The sequence below is a fragment of the Nothoprocta perdicaria genome, unplaced genomic scaffold (genome assembly GCF_003342845.1).
Source record: "Nothoprocta perdicaria isolate Ctin4 unplaced genomic scaffold, notPer1 scaffold_370, whole genome shotgun sequence".
NCBI classification, from domain to species: domain Eukaryota; kingdom Metazoa; phylum Chordata; class Aves; order Tinamiformes; family Tinamidae; genus Nothoprocta; species Nothoprocta perdicaria.
This window is the reverse complement of record NW_020455611.1, coordinates 378,673-399,519: the sequence shown is the minus strand read 5'-3', so window position 1 is coordinate 399,519 and position 20,847 is coordinate 378,673. Positions and strand designations below refer to the sequence as shown.

At 47.8% G+C, this 20,847-nt stretch overlaps 1 protein-coding gene and 1 long non-coding RNA gene across 3 annotated transcripts in view; both read left to right on the top strand.

Moving 5' to 3' along the window:
• Positions 1-1,292: 1,292 nt before the first annotated feature.
• On the top strand, positions 1,293-4,547 carry LOC112951780. The gene is made up of 3 exons (XR_003250279.1): positions 1,293-1,427; positions 1,854-1,975; positions 4,386-4,547. It is a non-coding gene; the product is annotated as an uncharacterized LOC112951780 (long non-coding RNA).
• A 4,897-nt stretch (positions 4,548-9,444) lies between these two features.
• DCX (doublecortin) overlaps positions 9,445-20,847 on the top strand; it is a 65,837-nt gene continuing 54,434 nt past the window's right edge. For both annotated transcript variants that reach the window (XR_003250278.1, XM_026044536.1), the window contains exons 1-3: positions 9,445-9,749; positions 11,158-11,548; positions 19,672-20,012. Coding sequence is in view for 1 of the 2 variants with exons in the window: in XM_026044536.1 (XP_025900321.1) it covers positions 11,185-11,548; positions 19,672-20,012 (705 nt within the window). In the remaining variant the exon portion in view is untranslated. The remainder of the gene's footprint in view (positions 9,750-11,157; positions 11,549-19,671; positions 20,013-20,847) is intronic.

The following is a 20,847-nucleotide window of genomic DNA, read 5'->3' as shown; positions in this document are numbered from 1 at the left end:
AGCTCTAGCCCAGGTTGTATTTGCTCTCTGCATCCCTTTGGGGTAAAGGGAGATAATGGGACTCTTCAGAAACTCGAGACTGCCCTGTTAAAGGAGAATAACTTGAAATTGGTATGAGAGGTTTGAGGTGAAGGGAGTTTGCTCAAGAGATTGAGCCAGAACTGTTGCTTGTGGCAGCTGCTAGAGAGACCTCTTGTGTGAGTGTGTCCTGGGGTGCATCAAGCTCTCAGGTCAGTGTAACCCCYAGTTTGCTGCGGCCTCTGCAGCTGGGCAGCCTGTGCCCCTTGCTGTCCCAGCAGGGTTTGCTGCTGCCCTCACCCSTGTGTGACCTTCTGCAGCTCCTGCTCCTTAATAAGTCCAGTGCATGCAGTGGTACCTCCAACATCCACAGCCTGCTAAATCCTTCAGTGGATTAGAAATGTATTTATAGAAGCAAAGATGAATATTAATAAGTTCCTTTCCCAAATCTAATTGTATCCCTTAAAATTACTAGCTCTTCAGCCAATGTATATTAGCATAAAACCACTGCTAATCTCCTCCCTGGATGAGGAGGTGGAAAGCAGCCCTCCAACACAGCCACTCCAGAGCCTAATTACGAGCCCCAGCTCCATCAGCAGGTCAGTGGCTGGCACCTCGTGTCCCCTCCCTGTGCATTAGCTGGGCATTGCTGGGGTCGCTTCCCTTGCCAGGCCTCTCGCTTCTTTTTAATGGTTCCACAGTGGTCACCCTTCTCTGATGGGGTTGATGTATAGGGATGCTGATCAATTTTTCACTGCTTTTCAAGGAAGCTGGAGTTCCTGAAGTGGTGCCTTTGCTTAGGGCACAATAGAGTGTTAAGTAGACGGTTGATTTAATCTCTCCACACTGCAGTCACCAAAGCACAGGCTCAAGGATGGCCTTGAACACCAGTGTATCCTGAYACTTCAGTTTTGGGCTCAAATAGAGCCTTGTTCCTACTGAAAAGGCTCTTGCTGCTGCAGGGATCGTCAGGCCTTCTACTTAATGGTCTCTAAAAATCTGCAGAGACTCCCGGTGTTAAAGTACTCTTTACTCTTCAAGGTTTTGTGTGCACAAAACTTAACCAGGCCCTCAGCACTGCTTGATGGGGAGCAGTCAGGTATGCCCAAAGTGCTGTACAGCACACCTAAAGGCTTCTCCTAAAGGGAAGCCCTAAGTAGGGGAACATGGAAAATGTCTAAAATACTCAAATATTTGCTTTAACCTCAMATCCCCTTCAGAGATCAACTGCAATGAGCAAAAACACTTTCTGATCCTCTTGCAGCTTTGCCGAAGCGGGAAAGATGCTTTTTGCTGTCATGACTTGAAAGGGCCATTACGAAGTGAAATTTCTTCCTGGGTTGCCATCTGCTGGCACTGCCTTTAACTGCTGCTATGGGAAGGGAGCTGAGGAGGCCACTTGTGAAGAGGTGAGGCACCCTCAAATGTAAGCACCTGATAACTTGGTTTCTATTGGTGTTTAAGGCCTTCAGCCAACTGTCTGTGCTGGCCTAGCAGGCCTTGTGTGGAAAGGAGGGAGCTGTCCCCAGTGCACCAGCCTGTGCCTGGTGTCGCTTCTCATTTGAAGTGTTTCCTTGCAGCCATCACCCAAYGGGCCACATGAAACAAACAGTAATTAGCTTCTGCAAAGGCTTCATTTAGCCTCGCACAAATCAAGTCATGCTGCAGCTAGTGTCTCGGTGCAATATTGACTAAGCTGAAATTCCCTCTCTGGGGATTGTTTCTCTTAGAAATGGCTCAGATAAGAAGCTAGTACATCTTTAGCAAGGGTRGTGCTGCTTTTGCTGAGACTGCAAGGAGAAGAAAACAGGCTGTTTGTTTCCCTTCTATCTTAGGGAAGGTATATTGGTAATCCCAAGGTACAGTTGGATTCTGGTGTGCAAAGCCTCATGTGTGATGACTGCRTAACGGGAGTCCTGACCAGCCTAGTGCCTCAGGAGCCTGGAGCCAGGCTCAGGTGAGTCTGAAACTGAGCTGTTGTGTGTCTGTGCTGAAACTTTTATGGAGAATAAGCAGATTTTAGGAGCTRGATTATGAAGAAGTTGAAGCATGAGGCTCAAGGTACAGTATAAGCCAGCAGGAGGAAAAGCTGAAGTTGTAAGCAGTGATCAGGTCCTGCCAGAAGTAACACGGGCTCTGCAGGCGCTGTGTGCTGCGATGAACAGCCGGTGCRTGGCTGTTGGCTTGGTCCCTGCCAAGGGCTGGACTCCCGCTCACRTGCGGGATGGGCTGTGGTGTCTGTGCCTCACTGGTGAGGGCCAAGGTCCCTTGCAGCCTGGCCTCTTGCTGCTCTGCAGACACGATGGGAACAGCGGGAACAGCAGGGCATGGAAGAAGGAGAGGAGGTTCATGTCTCCTTTGCTTTTGCAGCTTCTCCAAGAAATGGCCAAGCTCTTATGTCTGCCAAAACAAAAGTCTTGTGGCTTTTGGCTGCAGCAATGATGCCATGAGCACACTGTGCCAGCCTGCCCTGCTGTCTTCCTGCACAACTCCCTGTGGACCAACCCGGGTGTTCCCCAGGAGCCCTTGCTCCCTGTGGGTGATGCTCTGGTGAGGATCCCCTCTGCTCTCCTCGTGCTCAGTTTTGCCACCGGGTGGCACCGTTGCTGTCTGGGAGCTGCTGCCCAGAGGCAGGTGCGGGGACTGGCAGGGTGCTGGTGTGGGCTGAGCTCAGGGTCCTGTGGGGCTGCTGTGCGAGGCAGCCTCTGTCTCCCCTGTGTGCACTGATCCACCCATCCAGGCCTGGCAGGGGTTCAGGGTGTTTCCTGCAGTTGGGATCAAGTGTTTCAAGCAGTTGGGATCTCTAGATCTGGAATAAAACAAATAAAACAGCTCATCAGAGGAGCAGAGCCCTTCATGGCTCAGAGAAGAGAACAAGGGACTTGAGTGGCCCTTCCATTGCCTCACTCTATGGCTACTTGGTAAAACCCATGAACATTAAAACCTTTCCTGACCCTGAGATGAAGGTCAGTGCGGAGCACTGCGTAGTCAAGTAGTAATCAGAATTCATGGCCTTGTCTTCTTCCTGCAGTGCGCCTGGTTACTGCCCACTATGCCCTTGGGAAAGTTTAGTTCTGATTCTTGCTTATAGCTAATGAGGGTTGCACCTGATTTTTTTTTTAGCCCCACAGCAGCATTTGAACAACTGAGTTTGACTTGAGCCACTAAAATCTTGCTCCTTACACACACCATGTAAAGGCTGCCATCAAATTAATGTTGAGGGGAGAATTACTGTCACAAGCACAATGACACACTCAATGGTAAGTGGCTCCAAGGGCTTGTGGGTTTGAGTGGGTTTGAGGTTGCAGGAAATATTCATATTATTTTTGTGGCTTTCAAATAGCTGCATTTTGGCTCCAGTTCTCTCTGTGGTGACCAATAACTGCTTGGAGCTGAGTACTCAAAACCAGAAGCTTGCTTAGCTGGTGCCTGATCTCTTGCTGTCTTTGAATTTGAGTCTTGGCTCAGCTGGTTCTGATTACCCCATGATTACTCCCTGAATCCCCAGTGCAGAAAGCACCTTCAGGTGGGAGAGCAGGATTCCCTTTTCTGATCCTTGATGCAGACCTTGAGATGCTAATCCTGATGGTCTGGTGTAGTTTCTGCTCTCCTCTTCACTTAAGCCTTGGTTCACAAACTTTTCCGGATGGGGAGCCTTTTGTAATGAGGAAGAATGAGTAATCCCTGAGCAGTATTCAGTAACTTTTATCTTGCATTGGAGCTGCTCTGTAGTAAACAGGGCTGGAATAACCTAAAGATAAAACCTAGGCTTTACAAGTCACCACGTGTGTGGAACTTGCCTTCTTTCCATGCTCGCAGTGCTCAGGGGTGAGTTGTTCTAAAAGCAAATGGGACGTTGCGGGTTCAAACCCATGGGAGTCCACTCCTTGCAAAGGCTGCTAATAAATGTGGGGGAGCAGAATTGGTTTGGTTCAGCTTAGTTTACTGCTGGCTCTTGTTAATGGAGGAATGTGCCTGAAGATGTCAGTCCTGATCTGGTGTGTTAGTGTGTTTTACTCTTTCTACTCTGCCTGCAGTGAGCTCATGTCTCTACAGTGTGAGACTGCAGCTATGCAGACAAGGAATCTCAGTTCAGCAATGTTTGAACAACAGTCTGTGGCTGGGCTTGTGAATTCTAATTTGTGTGAGATTTTGGTYGGATAAACCTTTTCTTTTAATCCTGCTAAATGAGCTTTTTTGTTCCTTACAAAGTTTATCTTTGAATTTCAACACAGATGCAAAACAAAGGTGGCCAATACCCGCCTTGCAGATAAGCAGGGTAAGAACAATGGAGATATAGCTAAACGGCATCTGCAGCCGTAGGGGGGAAAAAAAAACACATTTATTACTGTTCCCTGAATTTTTAGGATACAAATGAATTGGAAGAATTCTCTGAAAACAAAACAGCAGCACAAGAACATTCCCTTTCCTGGAGAGTGTAAAAACCTTTGTGAGCTGCCTCCACCGCAGCTGCTGAGGAGGTGAGCAAGCTGAATGCCAATTACTTGGGCTGTGTAGCTGAGCTGCACAGCAGCTGAGCTCAGCCAGAATCCCAGCTCTAAATACTGATTACTCATCTCTGCCAAGAGGCAGGTTTCCTTGGGCYGAGCAGCTTCCCTGGGAGCTTCCGGCACCTGTGGGCTGCAGCCAGGGCCAGATGTGCTGGCACAAACACTGCCTGTACCAGCACRTGAGCCCTCTGCCAGTGCGGATCCTGCTCCAAAGACTACGTGGGGCTGAATCTAGACTTGTCTAGACCCCTTATGTCCTCCTTTCAGCAGTCCTATCTAGTTCAGAGACTTCTGTAGGCACAGGAATGAGTTGTGTTTCAAAACCAAGAGCCCTTGAACTCCAACTTCTACCTGATTTCTGATCCTGATCTTAAGGTATTTATGCAACATTTGCAGGCCCATAGTCCTTGCCTGTTCAGCAGGATGGCTAGTTTTCTTTTAACCCCAGGGTTAATAATGAGCCTGCAATAGGTGTCAACTCTAAGTTGGTATAACTTACCCTCCTATTGTGATTAGTTTGTTATACACAATGCTGAAYATTCTGTCAGAGCTCAAAACCACTTAACATCTCCTAAGGCCACCAAAGACTTTTTTTTTGGCTTCTGCTTAAACTTTCAGTCTTGTAGGTTGCACCTATTTGTTAGCTGATAATGAGAAGCTATTTGCGTAGGAGACTACTAAAATCCTGCAGCCTCTGATGGGCTTGGTCTGTGGCCACACTGATGCAGAGATGCTGGCTGAGTGGGATCTCTGGTGTAAGTAAAGTCTGAAGTAGTCTGCTGTAGAGACTTCTAAGGTCATAAGACATGCCGTTTGGGTCTCCTTTCCAGTGTCACCTTCCATCTGTCACTAAATGACAGAAAGAATCTATGTTTGATAGGAAACACTTGCATATCCAACTTGAACATGACATGATCCTGTTGATGGCTTTGAGATTCTTCCTTTGTGATTTTATTCGTTCAGAAAAGTCCCTCAAACCCACGTTACTTTCAGTACGCATTTTGTGAGAGGCTGGTAATCGGTGTTCAGTTAGAATTACTGTATAATCTATGTTTATCAAGAAATTGTTTAAAATTTTGGCCATGAACCTCCTCACTACAATGATGCAGCTGATGGGTGAGCTCAGCAAAGGGAGACATCTGGATTTCCTGCAGTTCCATTCRTCATGACCTTGGCCAGGGCTTGCAGACTATACATCACCCACAGTGTGGGTCAGCAAAAAGCCTCCTGACAACCTCTGGGGTTCTGCGAGTTCTCCAGGGTGGAGATGAGCCATGTGGCAGATGTCCACAGCTTTCTGCAAGCTCTGCAAATTGCTGCTTGGGGAAAATGCTGCCACTGAACTGCCACCAACATTCAGCTTGTGAAGCCCACTGGATTTGTCATGACTCAGTGGGCTTGGGGTGGTGCTTTATTTTTTTGTTCCAAGGACTTAACTTTCAGCTGGGAATGGCTTATTAATTGTGGTATTTGTTGCTTGTAGTAGAGAGGGAATGAGTCAGTGAAATGTAGTACAAAAGGTATTTTTCTTTTGGATGACTTAAGTCTTATATCGAGATGCAATGAGAATGTCTTCAGTGAGTGACTGAATTGCATCACTTACAGATACTTAAAACTTACTTATCCATACAGAAAATAGTTTTCCTTTGCAGCACCCTCTGGTTGATACTGCAGAGGATGTAGAGGCCTTTTCCCCAGACTTTATCAGATTCATGTGAGGACCAAGGGGTCTCCCAGGGCTGCAGGCTGCCAGTGTGGAGGAATGGGAGTGAGGAGGCCCATGTTGGCCAGCTGCTGGAGGTGGCCTTGGAGCCTGTGCCAGGGAGCTTGGGTTTGTTTGTCCTCAGTGCTCCAGCTCTTGCCTCTGGGGTTCACAGTGATTCATGCTGTAAAACAGGTTCAGTTCCCTGACTTCAGGGTCTGAGCAGCCTCTGAAGATGGTTGGTGGGCCCTGATGATCAGTGAGGTTTTCCTTCACTCATGTCCCCAGCAGCTCAGCTGACTTTGGCACACCAGCATGGCTATTGAAAAGACTTTTGGATGTGTGTGGTCCCTGTAAAAATAAATCTTTGAAGGAAACAAATGTTATGTAGTGAAAGTCTGCCAAGTCCCTGTTGCTTATTAGCTCATAGTATCATGTAGGAGATTTAACTCTCTGGTCTTATATAGGATAATTCTTTGATGGACTGTGAGCACTTATGAAGATTCAGGTTTAAAACGTACCACTCTGCAGGGGTGAAGCCAAGTGTGGTCTGGGCTTGTTAGTTTTAGGATGCATTACTTGAGACATTTGGCAGAGCCCCAGTCTCGACTCGGGGGTGGGGGGGCTGTTAGTGTAGACATTCTCATCAAACAAAACTTTGGAAGCAGTGGTTGGGGTGAAGCTTTCAAAGCAGGTTAGGAACTGAGGTTAAATTTAAAAACAACAACAAAAAAAAAGTAGTTAAATATACATATCTAAATAGCCTGACTTAAAAATGATGACTCAAGACTAATGGTAAGACAGCTACAGTTGTGCCACATTTCTGATAGCAGTGAGGATGCCAAGTAGCAGGGCAAGTGGGTATTAAGGGAGTACTTAGTACTGCAGATCCTTGCAGTGATGGGAATTGGGGTTTCTAGGTGTATGTGTGGGACTTGGCACAGAAGCAGCCACAAAATCCCTTTCACCTGCACAGCCTCTCCCTTCCCAAAGTATCCTGGTTGCTCAGCAATGTCAACAAAAATTTGTTTTGCAGAGTTAGTTTTCCAGGCAGAAGATTAATGGTTTGTTTCCTGCAGTAAAGAYGATTCACCTGATTTAAAGCAGATAACTTAATCTGAGGAGCTAAATTTATCTTTCCTTTAGCTAGATGRATTTTATGATGGGAGGAAAAAGACTTTTTCCAATTCTCAATCACTCAGTGCTGCCTAAAATGGTTTAGGCTATTGTCTTGAGGGTGAGTCTTTTCTGATATAAATAAAATCTTGACCAGCATTAACTCCTTGGGACCAGAGGAGATGTTCTTGGACCTGATCACCAGATGTGAAATGCAAAGACTTTCTGAAGGAGCAGGCCTTTGCCTCATCAGGAACCTGGGCTTATTTCTGCCATATTGAGCAACCCAGACAGTGTCTGGAGGAGGAGGTTCTGTTACTTGTAGAGTAGTAAGTRTAGGGCAATCCCTGAGATCACACCAGGGCTCACTGCCTCTGGTGATGCTTTGGCTACTGAGATCTTTATTGCCTMATGGCAGATTTAAAGGAGGACAATGGGACTGAAGGTGATTTGGGCATCTATTTAAGGTGAGATCCAAGATGAAGCCTGCAGTTATTGGCTAGAGAAACCTTATCCTCCAGTAAGGAACAAACGAAGTCTTGGTGGGTACTGCTTAATTCAGAGTGTTTCTCAAATCAAGCGGAGCGGATATGTCCTCCATGTGCTTCATCTTCTCACCAGCAAGTTCAGATGTGGAAGGAAGCTGAGATGTGCTATGAGACCACTGCAGTCCTTGGAATATTTCCTATGATCCAGACTGGAGAGCTCGGCAATGATTTTGCAGTTCTGATAGCTACAGGGATTGACATCATCCATCCAGGTCTCCTGCAGCAGTATCCAATGACTTGGATGTGGTCCCATGCAGTCTACCTCTTCTGTACCAAAGCTTTGTGCACTGCTGAAGACTAGATTTGCTTTCCCTTTTCTGTTTTTGCTGTTATCCTGCTTAGTACTTCTGTAGTATCTTTCCATTTTAATATGAATTTATATTTACAACAGAACTGTTATACAGAGGGATAGTGTTAATTCAAGACAGATCACAAATGGCCAGGCATGATCTAATCTGGGAATAGGATGGAGAGGGCTTAAAGTCCCATCTGCCTCGTGCATCTGCATGCCCTGGAGAGCAGAGATCCTGTGCCTTCCTTACGTGCTAATTTCTGCAAGGTGAGAGGTGAACTGCTGTCTGCTCACCAGTGATGCCACCAAGCTTGGACTGGAGCAGCTGACGGCTTCAGCAAGGACACAAGGAAGCCCTCTATAAATGAGAGAGCACGGGCTTCAGGGAATAGGAACACTTCTACAAATGCAATGTGTGAAAGTTGCCAGGAAACAAAGATGATGAGCTTTCCGTGGGCTGGTGTCAGCACTGCCTGGACTACCATGTGCAAGGCAGACAAAGCTGGAATAAATGCTGAAAAATTCTGAGCAAATGTGTAATAACATAATGTGCCAAAATGACAAAATCTGTGGGTTCTCATGCAAAACAGATGCAGCATTGTTRGGAACCAGTCCCTTCCGTGGGTAAGATCCTCCCATTTCCATGATCTGGTGCTTCCTAGACTAAAGATGGACCAGCAGTGGGGCTCGGAGCGGGGTGCTGCTCCCCTGGCTGGCAGTGTCCACCCACGAAGCAGGTGAAGGATTTCACTGTCTCAAGGGAAGAGCCTGGTACAATCTCCTGCCAACCAAGTCCTTCTGCAGTGAGATCAGAAATAAACTTCTCTTTGTTTGGGACGAGGGCCAGGCTGATTCTGGTTGTGTTTCTACCAAGTGACTTGAGTTGGACTCCTGTGGAGATTTGAATGGACTGGGATTCAGCAGTCTGGTTTTGGCCCATGTCCAATGTTAACGGAGAAGAATTGTTCAGGGGCGCTGGCATGCAGAACCACCRTGTTAATTCTTTTTGGCTTGCCAGTGTCAGGCAGGAATGCTGCGCAGAGCCGCTCTAGGAGCAGCGGTGGGTGCAGCGCGGCAGCGAGCCCTTGCTCCCCGGTGCCCTGGCTCCGCGCACCAGCACCGCAGCGCGCTGCGGGGCTGCAGCTGTGACCTCACCGYGTGCTAATCCGGCAAGAGCAGCACAGCCGACTAATTATGCTGGTTTTTTTTAGTGGGGCCAGATGCTTTCTGGGTGAAGCTAGAGTCTAGGGGGAACCTGCTCCCTCCGAACAGGACCCCAAGATTTATTCCTTTAAACTTGTTATTTATCGATCTTTTTAATATATCCAGAGCTGGAATGAACATATCCTTTTCTTCTCAAACAGAGCTGGGKAGAGTGCAAGCAGATGACTGAGAATAAAAACTGAGGCAAAGTTACCACGAAGGGATTGAACAAGGCACTAGGACCTAGGAGGAGTCTCATCCACCCTGGCAGGAATTTCTTGCTTGGAGCTCAGACAACAAAGGCAGAGTGAGCCTGGGTTTCTTTCTCTCAGCATCTCCACCCTGTGCGCTGCAAACCGGTGAGTAGACAGCCTTTTTAGTGACTTGTGTGCAGAAAAGTAACGGGGGTGAGAAGGAAGGGGGGTCTTTCTCGCAGGACCTCAGAGCATCTGCGGTTCATTTTAAAACAAAACAGCCGCATCCCCGGCGCGTTCCCCAACTTGCACGGCCGCTTCATTGTTCAGTGTGCGGCACCGCGCCGGCTCTGCCGCAGCGCGGGCGTGGGGGCTGCTCCCTGTGGGGCTTTTCCGGGCAGGTCCCCTCTATTGTCACCCTCGGCTTTGCTGCGGTTTGGGGACAATGATTTCCATCTTGCATCGCTTGTGGTGACATTGGGAGGGAGCCCCATTCTGGCAGACGCGAGGGGTGGGAAAGGGATAGCAACAGCTTTTCCTGCATAGGCACCTGGTTGCCAAGTGCTGAGTGTGAATCTTGCTCTTGCCACCACGGTGCCACCGGGCAGATGCAAGTGGCATGTTGCTGGCAGTGCCAGGCACTCCCTCCAGCACCAAAGGAGTCTCCCCTTTTGTGTCAGGGTTTGGTGGGTGAGGGAGGTAGATCCTGAGCAAAAACAATGCTCTTGGGGAAATATTCCTTTGGTGGGTGCCAGCCTGTGCCCGGCTTTCCTGGCGCCGGGAACAAAGACGGGTGCCCCTGGGCGCTCTCTGGGCACGTCACCCGCTGCAGGGGCAAAAAGCAGGGGGGGAGAGCCCTTTATTTTCTCCCCCTCATTAAATGGGAGCAGAAATGCAACTCCAAAGAGGCTCAGATTGAGGGAAGCTTAAGGAAGCCTCCTTTCAGTGCCAGCCTCTCCTTTGCAGCACTTCCTTGGTGCTGTGGGCTGCTCGGGGAGTGATTGATGGGCGAGGAGGGGGCTGCAGAGGGGGAAGGGTGGCGCTCCTGCCGCCCTCGCTGAGCAGCCGGCCACAAAGGAGCGGCTGGTCCCCCATGGCCACCCTTTCATAAATGCCAATTTATTCTCATGTTAAATATTCTGATGCTCTGGGTCCTTCACCCTTTGCCAGATTGAAGGGCCAGCTCGCTGAGCTTGCCTGGTTTTGGGTTGCCAAAGGAAACCTCCTGGGGCTCAGGGGTTCACTGCATTCCCAGCTGATGTCCGGGGGAGGTTTGGGGGCTGAGCGGTAGTCGTTGTGTTTTCCTTTGGCTCCAGTCCCAATTTCCTGCACTTTGACAACTCACGGGTGCATGAGCAGGCTGTTCGCTCCAGCCGCCCTCCCCGCCTCCGGCTGCATCCCGGAATGTGAGGAGCATCCGCCCCAGCACGACACCCACCGAGGCCCGGGCAGGGGCCCCTTCCCCAGCCTGTCCCGCTCGTGTGCTAGGGTGAGATTTCTGAGCACTCTTTGATTCTGCTTGGCCCTAACGTGCCCCCTTCGTGCTCCTTCCTCCCCTCTCCTTCCCGCCCAGCTTCCGATCTCTAGGGCTCCCCAAACTATGGAACTTGATTTTGGACATTTTGACGAAAGAGACAAGGCGTCCAGGAACATGCGAGGCTCCCGCATGAACGGCCTGCCCAGCCCCACACACAGCGCCCACTGCAGCTTCTACCGCACCCGCACCCTGCAGGCGCTCAGCAACGAGAAGAAGGCCAAGAAGGTGCGTTTCTATCGCAACGGGGACCGCTACTTCAAGGGGATTGTGTACGCCGTGTCCTCCGACCGCTTCCGGAGTTTCGACGCTCTCCTGGCCGACCTGACCCGCTCCCTGTCGGACAACATCAACCTGCCRCAGGGTGTGCGGTACATATACACCATCGATGGCTCGCGCAAGATCGGCAGCATGGATGAGCTGGAGGAAGGTAAAGAGCGGGTGGTGCGGGGGACATGGGGAGGGCACTGCCCTCAGGTCACCTCTCCTGGTGTGGAGACATTCGGGTCCTCCAGGCTGGTCTGGAGGGGCTGAGAGGGCAGTGTGGGGGGCTATCTCAATGTCTGTCCCTCCCCCAGCCCTGCTGGTGCTGGCTCAGGTGCAGAGCAGGAGGGGTGGGTTCTGGGCTGGCTGTGTCCAGCCCTGAGTGTCCCCTGGGACCAGGGTCACAGCTGCAGGCAGGGAGGGGGCTGCTTCTGCATGTGGAAAAGGGCATTTTGAGACAAATCATATGCAGTTGGGGGGGGGTCATACAATGTGTGGGTGTACAGGGGGTCAGGCAGTGTGTGTGTAGGAGGAGTGGGGGTGCAGGAGGTGGTTCCTGCAGTGTTGGGGGGTGTGTGAGGGTTTCTGCAGTGTGTGTGCATGGTGGTGTGGAGCAGTGTTGGTGCAGTGTGTGTGAGGGGGGTGTGTCAGGGTTTTTGCAGTGGCTGTGCAGGGGGACTCATCAGTGTGTGCAAGGGGGTGTGTACAGTTGTGAGGGGGCTAATGCAGCACGTGTGGGGGAGTGTGGAAAAGGGTGTTGGGAGTTTGGGCCGACTGTGTGGGGATATGGAAGGGGTATTGGGCTTGGTGCAGTGCGTAGGGGTGTGTTGGGGGATTGCAGGGGTGTGGAAGGGGTGTTGGGGGTTGTACAGGGTTTGTCTGGGGATATGGAGGGGATGCTAGGGGGTTGTGTGTGGTGTGGGGGTAGGGATATATGGGGGGGTGGGTTTGTAGTGGGCATGTGGAGTGTGTTGGGGTTCATGCAGGGTGTGTGGGGATGGGGCATTCATGTGTGCTTGTTCATGGAGACAGTCTGTGTGGAGAGGGGTGTTGGGTGGACAGAGGGTTGCAGAGCAGGTTGTGGTGCTGGCGGGTGCAGAGGTGCATCAGGAGGGCTGGGTGCAGAGGGACATTGGGATTTCGGGTGCTGCGGGTTTGTGCTGGGGGTGCTGAAACCCACACACGTGCATGGGAGCTGCTTTTCCCGCCCCACAGCCATCCTGATGCTCCGTCCTTTGTTCAGCTCCGGAATATTCCGGTTGCTTTGTCGGARAGGAGAGCTGCTTTCCCGGCCCCTTGGTGTGCTCTTTCCGTGGATAAGGTGACCTGGCTCGCTTGGTGACACTAGCGGAACATGAGGGCTTTACCCAAGCACAACAGAGCAGAGCAGTGAGCATCAGGCAGCCCCAGTCACCGGGTGACCTTGGCCACAGCCCCTTTCCCTGCAGTCCCTTATCACTCATGTGGGGTGCTTCCATTATCGTACCTGCCTTGTGCTGCAGGCAAGTCGATTTCTCATTTGTGAAAAGATTTTTAGGTGGGGAGGTAGCGGCAGGAGCTGATGGGGTCTGGCTTTGCTCTGCCAAAATGGTGCCTGGGAACTGAGCACTGCAGACGTGGGGCTTTGAGGTGGGCAGCAGCATSCCAGTTCTGTGGCCAAGAGACCCGGGAGTAGAGGGAAAACAAAGGAATGTGGTGGCAAAAAATGCCAAGGAGCTCCATGCAGCTTAATAGTGTCACCATTCCTGTATTTCTAGCAATGGGCACCTTGGCCATTGCAGAAAAGAACCTGGGAGAACCATGGCTGGTGATTTATAGTGCAGTGCTTGTCATTACAGTGTGATTTCAGCCTTGTGGTTCCCAGTGCTATCAGCTTGTTTGTGTGACTGTGCTAGTTACATGTGTGGAAAAACACAACTTGGGAGTCATTTCACTGGGGTTCATGTGTAAAACCACATAAGGATGGAGTGGTGCTATATAAATCTTTGGTGGTCACTGGAGGTTTGATAATGAGGRTATCTAAAGCAGAACTAGTTTCTATACTATACCTAATTTATTATTATAGTTTCCAGTAAACAAGTGGAACCTAGGAAAAGAGGCCATCAAAGATGCTAGTCTCAGTACTTTGYGCTACAGTAGCTGGTGAATTACTGATATTAATATTTCATGTCATGTTCGATGTACTTGATTACATCTGTGTGATTAAAGCATGATGTAGTGAGGATACGTTTGTGTAGGGTGGAGAATTGCTGAACAATAGCTTATGTCTGTGAGACAGCAGGCCTGTCAGGTGAACACAAAGATCTGGTGTGCTGCTAATCCAGTGCAACTTGGAAATAATCCTGTTGGCCTCCAGCCCTGGCCTTGGGAAACTTCCACACAGAGCAGTGGTATCCAAGGTCATTCTCGGAAGAGTCTGGGCAAATGCTGAGTTTCCCATTTGAACAAATGGAACAAGTGAGATGTCTCCTACTCTTCTGATCAGATTACTCACCAGGACACTGCTGTGCAAGTGCACCTTGACCTGTCCCTGAACTGCCATCCAGCCTCCATAGCCCTAATACGTTACTGCTGAGCCACTGTTGTAATGGTTGATTCTGATCCTTGTACAGTTGGAAAGCTTGAAAATGAAAGGTGCTTAGAAAACATAGTGCCATTTTTTCCAGTGACAGTGCAGTTGATGTTAGAGTAAGATGCCTTGTTCCTTGGTTCATTTTCAACTCCCACATTTTCATAGATCCATTGCCAAGAGGTACATAAGCTGTGATTCTTGTCATTGAAGAAGCTTGGATGAAGACACCAGCTAGTGGAATACGTTGCCTTTGGGAGCAGAGATGCATTAAGAAACGTTGCTCTGGGCTCTCTGTCCCAACCTTGGGTCCTAACCTGCTGTCTCCAGCATGGACTAGACAGAATAAAGTCAGAATTTTTGTACAGAAGATTAGAACTAGTGCTTGAGAGAAGCAACACTTAAAACATTCAGGGGAAGGTACAGGGCTGCTCTCAGCTCCTGGTGTCCAAGCTGTAGGCAGAGCACAACCCTGTGGTGCTTCAGAGCCTGAGGGTCTTTCATCTAGTAGGTTTGTCCTTGACTTATACTGGACCGCTCCAATCTTCCCAGAAATCATTCTTGCTTCGGTTTGAACATTAGAAAAAATTGAATAGGATTTTGCTTTGCTCAGTGGGATTTAATTGCAAATATTTTGGGGTTGTGAGATGTTCCAGAATGTGTTTCCAAGCTTTTATATTCCATCATGCTCCAGGAAATCTCTTCCAAATTCCTGTCCAGGAACATGTAAAGTAGTCACAGGAGAGGCTCCACCCTGCAGCTCTAGAGCCTGGGATGCGCTGAGGCTTTAGGAAGTCTATGGAAATCTCCACCCAGTGCACAAATGTTCCAGTTTGCCTGGAAAGCTGCCGTCTAATTCTGAGATACCGAGTGACCTGTGGTGTGTGTGAGGAGTGTTTGGTGTGGCCGTTAGCCTGGCAGCTTGGCAAATTAAATTCTATATATACAAAAGCTTGTGCTTGCAGCTCGCTGCTTTATTTGCTGCTCCTATCTATTGTACTTGGACTATACTGGTCCCTGTAGATAACCTCATGTGTCTTGATGTGGCTTGGGCATGATGTGTGTTTGAAGGCAATTAATAATCATGCACTTCATTCATTTTATAAGCAGAAGGGCTGCTTCTCACTCATGCAATTTCCTCCTGGAAGAGCCGAAGGAAACAAGCTCTCCCCTGGATCTGTGGTGCCAGGGTGGAGTTGGTCATGAAACCAGAATATCATCTGTAGTGTATAAGGTAGTAGCAGGTTCATGCTGTAGGAATGAGAGCCTTKCTTGCCACAGCATAGCAAGCTCCTGCAAGGTGTTAACACACTTCTTACTGAAGCGGTTGTAAACTCCGTGAAATGTGAAAGCTGGGCACAATATAAAATGCTCAACTGTAAGACAGCAGAGCTTACAACCAAAATACGCTGCAGCCCACAGCCTGTTTTTTGAATAACTGTTAACACTTTGGAAATGACCTCAATCTAGCTTTCCCAAATTTTCCTGCAAGACTCTTAAACACAGTTCATTGCGCTGTGGAACTTGCTCRTGCGTGCTGAAAGAGGATAACTTTTTTGAAAGCGCAGCCTGTCATTTTTAGTGTTGTCAAAAGGAGCTGCTGTAAGAGGGTTGAAGACTTAGTGTCTTGAGCTCACAATTTCTCTCAAGGCAAACCTTATCTGGGTTCAGATCATCCCTTCTTTAGGAGCAGAATAATCTCCTTGTGCTACTACCAAATACGTTGCAGAGTAATGGGTAGCGAGCTTGCAGACAGAGTAATTCAGGATGATACAAACTGGCTTTAAACAGCAAATATGCTGCTTGTGACTTAAGTTCAAAGCTGTACAGTCAGTYCACCTCTTGCTGAGGGCATCGTAGCCAGAATAAATCAATGGTGTGGCGTGATGGCACGACAGGAATAGTGCCGCCTCCGGRGCGTGCTGGCATGGAGCCAAGCGCACCTCATTCCACGGAGCTCTGGCTTCGCAGTGAGGGCRGCGCGTCTGGCGCTGAGCTGCACAAGTGCTCTCCTTGGCACTGTGCTCTCCCTGGCGCTGATGATAGGGAGTTTGGCAGTGGATTACATGTTGTTGGGATGATGCTTCTCTCTCTTTAGACACCCAAACTGGTAAGGTGTGCGGTGAGGTTGCCTGTTGGAGGGTGKCTCTCTGGGGCTGCCATTTGGGGGTTTGTGTGAAAGCAACAAAATGGCTGTGCAGCATCCTCAGGGCCAGGGCCTGCGGCTGGGTTTGTGCAGAGCTGCTTGCAGCCTGCTGGCTTGTTCTTGCAATCTAAGGCTAACCCAGCCAGTGTGTGCAGGCTAACCCAGCCAGGGCTGGTGCGCCGGGCGCTTCTGAGGCTTCTTCTGTTGCTTCTGAGTCTTTCCATGCACTTCCTCCCCACCCTGTTATGCTGTGCATGTCTGATAACCATGCTGTGCCCATCATAGTAATATGTTGCTGTGACTGCGTGGTGACAGAGACCTTGACTCCTCATTACAGCCTTAGCACAGATGGAGATGTAGTGGAGAAGCCTTCTCTCCCTCTGATAGGGATGGTCTCCATAGGATTTTTGTCCTTAGTGACCTTCTGGTTATAGAACACGTGTTCAAGACTAGCAAGTTATGGATGTGCTTGCCTGATCCTGCTACCACATCATGGTAAGATCTGAATAAAATACAATTGGAGGGAGCAACATAGAGCATATACTCCTGGTAGGCAAATGGGAGATGGGATGGGCCTCACTAAAGAACTTGCCGTATGTATTATTTKGAGGTTATAAACTGCCTGAATTTGAGAAGACATAAATTGCAGTCATTTTTGAAGTCAGTGAACACTTCAGGKTGCATCTGCAGGTCAGGGAAGAAGKCAGGGCCTCCTTCCTGGAGCTGTACAACCATTGGCGTGGCGAGCTGCTGAGCTGTGCCCCATGCCCAGCACATTGCTGGCCAGTTTTAGCAATTTTTTGGTTAAATTCTAGGGATTCAGTTCTAGGGGATAGATGAAACAATGTCAGAAAGGGCAGGTTACATTTTCCACTTGATTGTGGGCATAATTTGGAAGGCCAGTCTATATATACAGCTACCTAATGCCACCTTTGTGGAAACAAAGCCTATGAGGGAATATTACCCTCGTGCCATTCTTGCCTTCAGTGTATGCTGCTATAAATATACTAGACAACTACCGAGTATAGGGAAGAATTTCAAAGGAGGCAGCTGTACATAAATATAATAGCATTCTACCAAGCAGAGCAATAATCCCTACCATTTACTTTAAAACGAGGAACTTATTTATGGAAAATATACTCTAAGACCTCATGTGTTTATAGACCAGTATAAATATGTACTTTCTTCCATCTTAGTGTCTTCTCTCCCAAAACACTGTGTAAACACAGGTGAAAGTTAAGYCTTGCAACCTTTCTGTGGCAGATCAGTGCTTCCGTCCTTCAGATAAGGAAGATGAGATGCAGGTCAGTTAAGAGTTCSTGGCGTTCAGACATGGGAATCCCATCTCTGTGTGATTAAAAAGTTTTCTGTTGTGTGTTCTTGCCACSGCTCTCCGGGGGTTATGGGCAGGGAAGGCTCTGGGTGCTGAGGAGGGCTGATTCCCCACGAACACATCTAACTCCTTCCACCTGACGCTTGAGCTGTAGAACCGGGGAGAAGTGTGGGCCCCTCTATGCCAGATGTCGCTTGGCTAAAACAGATGAATAAATCACAACTTATCACTTATTAAGCAGAAGATTCAAGGGATTTGATGCTTCTGGAAAGCAATATCTCTGGCAGGAATTCATCATGATGCATAGCACTCCATGGGGTAGTTTTATGCTTCTATAGAGTCAAACTCAAGAAATGTGAGGCATTGAGGAGCTTCAGCTATAGATAYGGCCCTGTCAGTTTGTTTAGGGGTTCTGTTGGTTGCTTACAGGCCTTGAATTTAGATTTGTGGAGTTAAAGGCAACAGAACCTTCCAATGGGCTTTTGTATTGGTCAGTTTGGGGTATGTTGATTAAAAATGCCCAATTGATAAATATGCTCACTGTAAACCTTAGCTCTCTTCTACTGCTTGTCCTTCAGAAGAGACAGCAGATAACTTGCTTCCTGGTGGCAAATGGTCTTGGTCCTTTCATGCAGGTGGCTGGTGGTGCAAGCACCAAGAGTACTTGCTGCCTTCGAGCAAACTGGTGTAAAGTCAGGGGGAAAAAAAAGACATTTTTTTGTGACCTTAAACAGTATGTGGTGATAAAGATGTAAATGCTACATATCTGCATTTTCTAAGTATSTTAAAGGCTCTGCTATATGTTCCATACCTGTTAGTAGCCTTTGTGCCCTATGAAGGGGTTGTCTTAGTGACTCTATCACAAATACAATTTAGTCAGCAGAAGGATGGCTATATGGGCATTTGATATCTAATACATGTCCAGATGCTCAAGTTCTCTGTGAAAGCCAATAGGCTGGTTGAAAGTGCATGATTTTTGTGCATGATGAATAGGTATTAAATGTCCTGGACATCATATTAGGAAAATCAGACTTGGATGTTGAGCCAGGCTTTTTGTAGATGTCTAGTTCATAGCAGGTAACAAGGAAAGGCAGCCTCTGCATCAAGGAGGATTTTTCTCATTCAAAATAGCTAGTTCTATAGTTTGATTTCAAATCTACCATAATATTTGAAGAATTTTGCTTTTTCCTRTAAAATAATTCCCCTCCCCCCTCAGGAAGGGAGGGAGAAAAAGCTATAGGTGCTTGTCTTATGCTTCCAGTTTCCATCAAAATTGTATGAAATGGGGAGACAAAGAAAGCTTTCTTACCCTACCAATGACTTTATTTTTCAGTGCATCCTCGAGTGCTCAGCCGCCTGAGTCATTTCAGACTAGACAGCTACATTCCCTTAGGGAAACTGTTTCACAGTCTCCTTCTAGTAAAATGTTTGAGGAGTGTGCAATCAGATTTGCAAGCCCAAAAGACTGTCTTAAAAATCCTTGTGTCCTATGGTTCCCTTCAAACCTAAGGTAGATTGGATGCTGTAAATAGTGCACTAAACTTCAAACTGCCTTTGGATGGGGTGGGGATAGTTTGTGTTAATTATAAGTTTGACTGTCTAATATTTTACCCTTCTATACCGTGTGTAAGCTTGAATTTGATATATATTTTTCATTGGTGCAAGCTATCTTTAACGAAGCAATGGTATAGCATTTTATCTCGGTGTCTTCTGGTAAACCACTGATACAGCACAAAGGTTAGTTGTTAGGCCTGCTAGATTCATCAAAGCTGCTTTTTGTAGAGATTAGTCAGTACCAGATTTCCGTCATTTCTCAGGCATGACACCAAAGGAACCTTTTGGGTGAATGTTGATACCCTCTTGGCAAGAGATGATGGACTGAAGTAGTAGCTGGATATGYGAAGATGCAAAAGGAAGTTGGCATAATTATTTAAAAAAAAAAGAATTAGGTCTTAGGAGCTTTTAGACAACCTAATTGCATCATCAGGTACATAAACAGATTGAATTAAATCTTGTTTAACCCCTGGGTCATGACTGTGTGTTGATTGGGAAACATTAGATGTATTTTTAATAAACATAGCTATTCTAAGATTAATATGTTTTAATAACAAATTGCCATGGCAAGTCTAATGGAAACAATGATTAATTTACTTAGTGGGGTGAAATGCACAGTGTCTCTTTCCAGCAGCCCTCTAGGAATCAAACCTGTGCAATTACATTTGTGCTCCTTTCTTTCCAAAGGGGAGAGTTACGTCTGCTCATCTGACAATTTCTTCAAGAAGGTGGAATACACCAAGAATGTAAACCCGAACTGGTCTGTCAACGTGAARACATCTGCCAACCAGAAAGCGCCTCAGTCTCTGGCCAGCAGCAACAGCGCCCAGGCGAAGGAGAACAAAGATTTTGTGCGTCCCAAGCTGGTCACCATCATCCGCAGCGGTGTGAAGCCCCGCAAGGCCGTCCGGGTCCTCTTGAACAAGAAAACTGCCCACTCGTTTGAGCAAGTTCTCACCGACATTACTGAAGCTATAAAGCTGGAGACCGGAGTCGTCAAGAAGCTCTATACTCTCGATGGCAAACAGGTAGGAGGTTTTAAGGATGTTGTCTTTTTTTTTCTTATTTTCTCTTATTTTGGGGCTTTGCTGACTCAGAAATTTTTGAAGCCTGAAATAAACCTGAGATGATCACTGCCATCTGTTCTTATAGAAGTCAGATTTCTCATGCCAGTGGTTAAGTTACTAAATTTTCACCGATATTAATATCAAGCCAAGAATGCAGCCAACCGTCTGAGACGGATGCTGTCCTGCACGCCAGCGTGCAGTGCATGTCTTCCAGGCTGCCTAAATAACTAACATGAGGAGTTTGGCTCACAGCCACCAGTTGATTTGGCTCTCAAGTAATCACGGGAGCTCTCAACCTATGGATTTACTAAGTGAAAATGTGTTGCTTGACTTTTCCTCCCCTCCGATGAGGGCTAGTTAGGATAATAATCTATGCATTTTATTCTGGCTAGCTCAGTACTCAGCAGGAAAAATATAGGATTGGTGCATTTTCTTGGTGAAATGTGYGAAGAACTAACATGGAAAAAGGGCTTTGTGTCACACATAGTGAGTTTATTCTAACGTGCTTTGTGTCTACATGTGCCTGCAACTGAAGGAAACATCTGTCTCCTGTTAGTAGCAGCAGAGAAATAAGCGGTTACTGTATCTATGAAAAGTCTTAGAGGAATGTTTAAGGTATGTTTTGGGGACCAGGAAGGAAAACTGTTTGATTTAGTAGGTTTCAGTGTCTCTTGTAACATAAGGAGGGTCTTATTTTTGCTATTTTTCTTTTCTCATTCTGGAGAGAGGCAGCACAGCTCTTGTGTGGGCTGGACACTGGCTACCCTAGAGACTGCTCCTACTGCTTTGAAGTGAC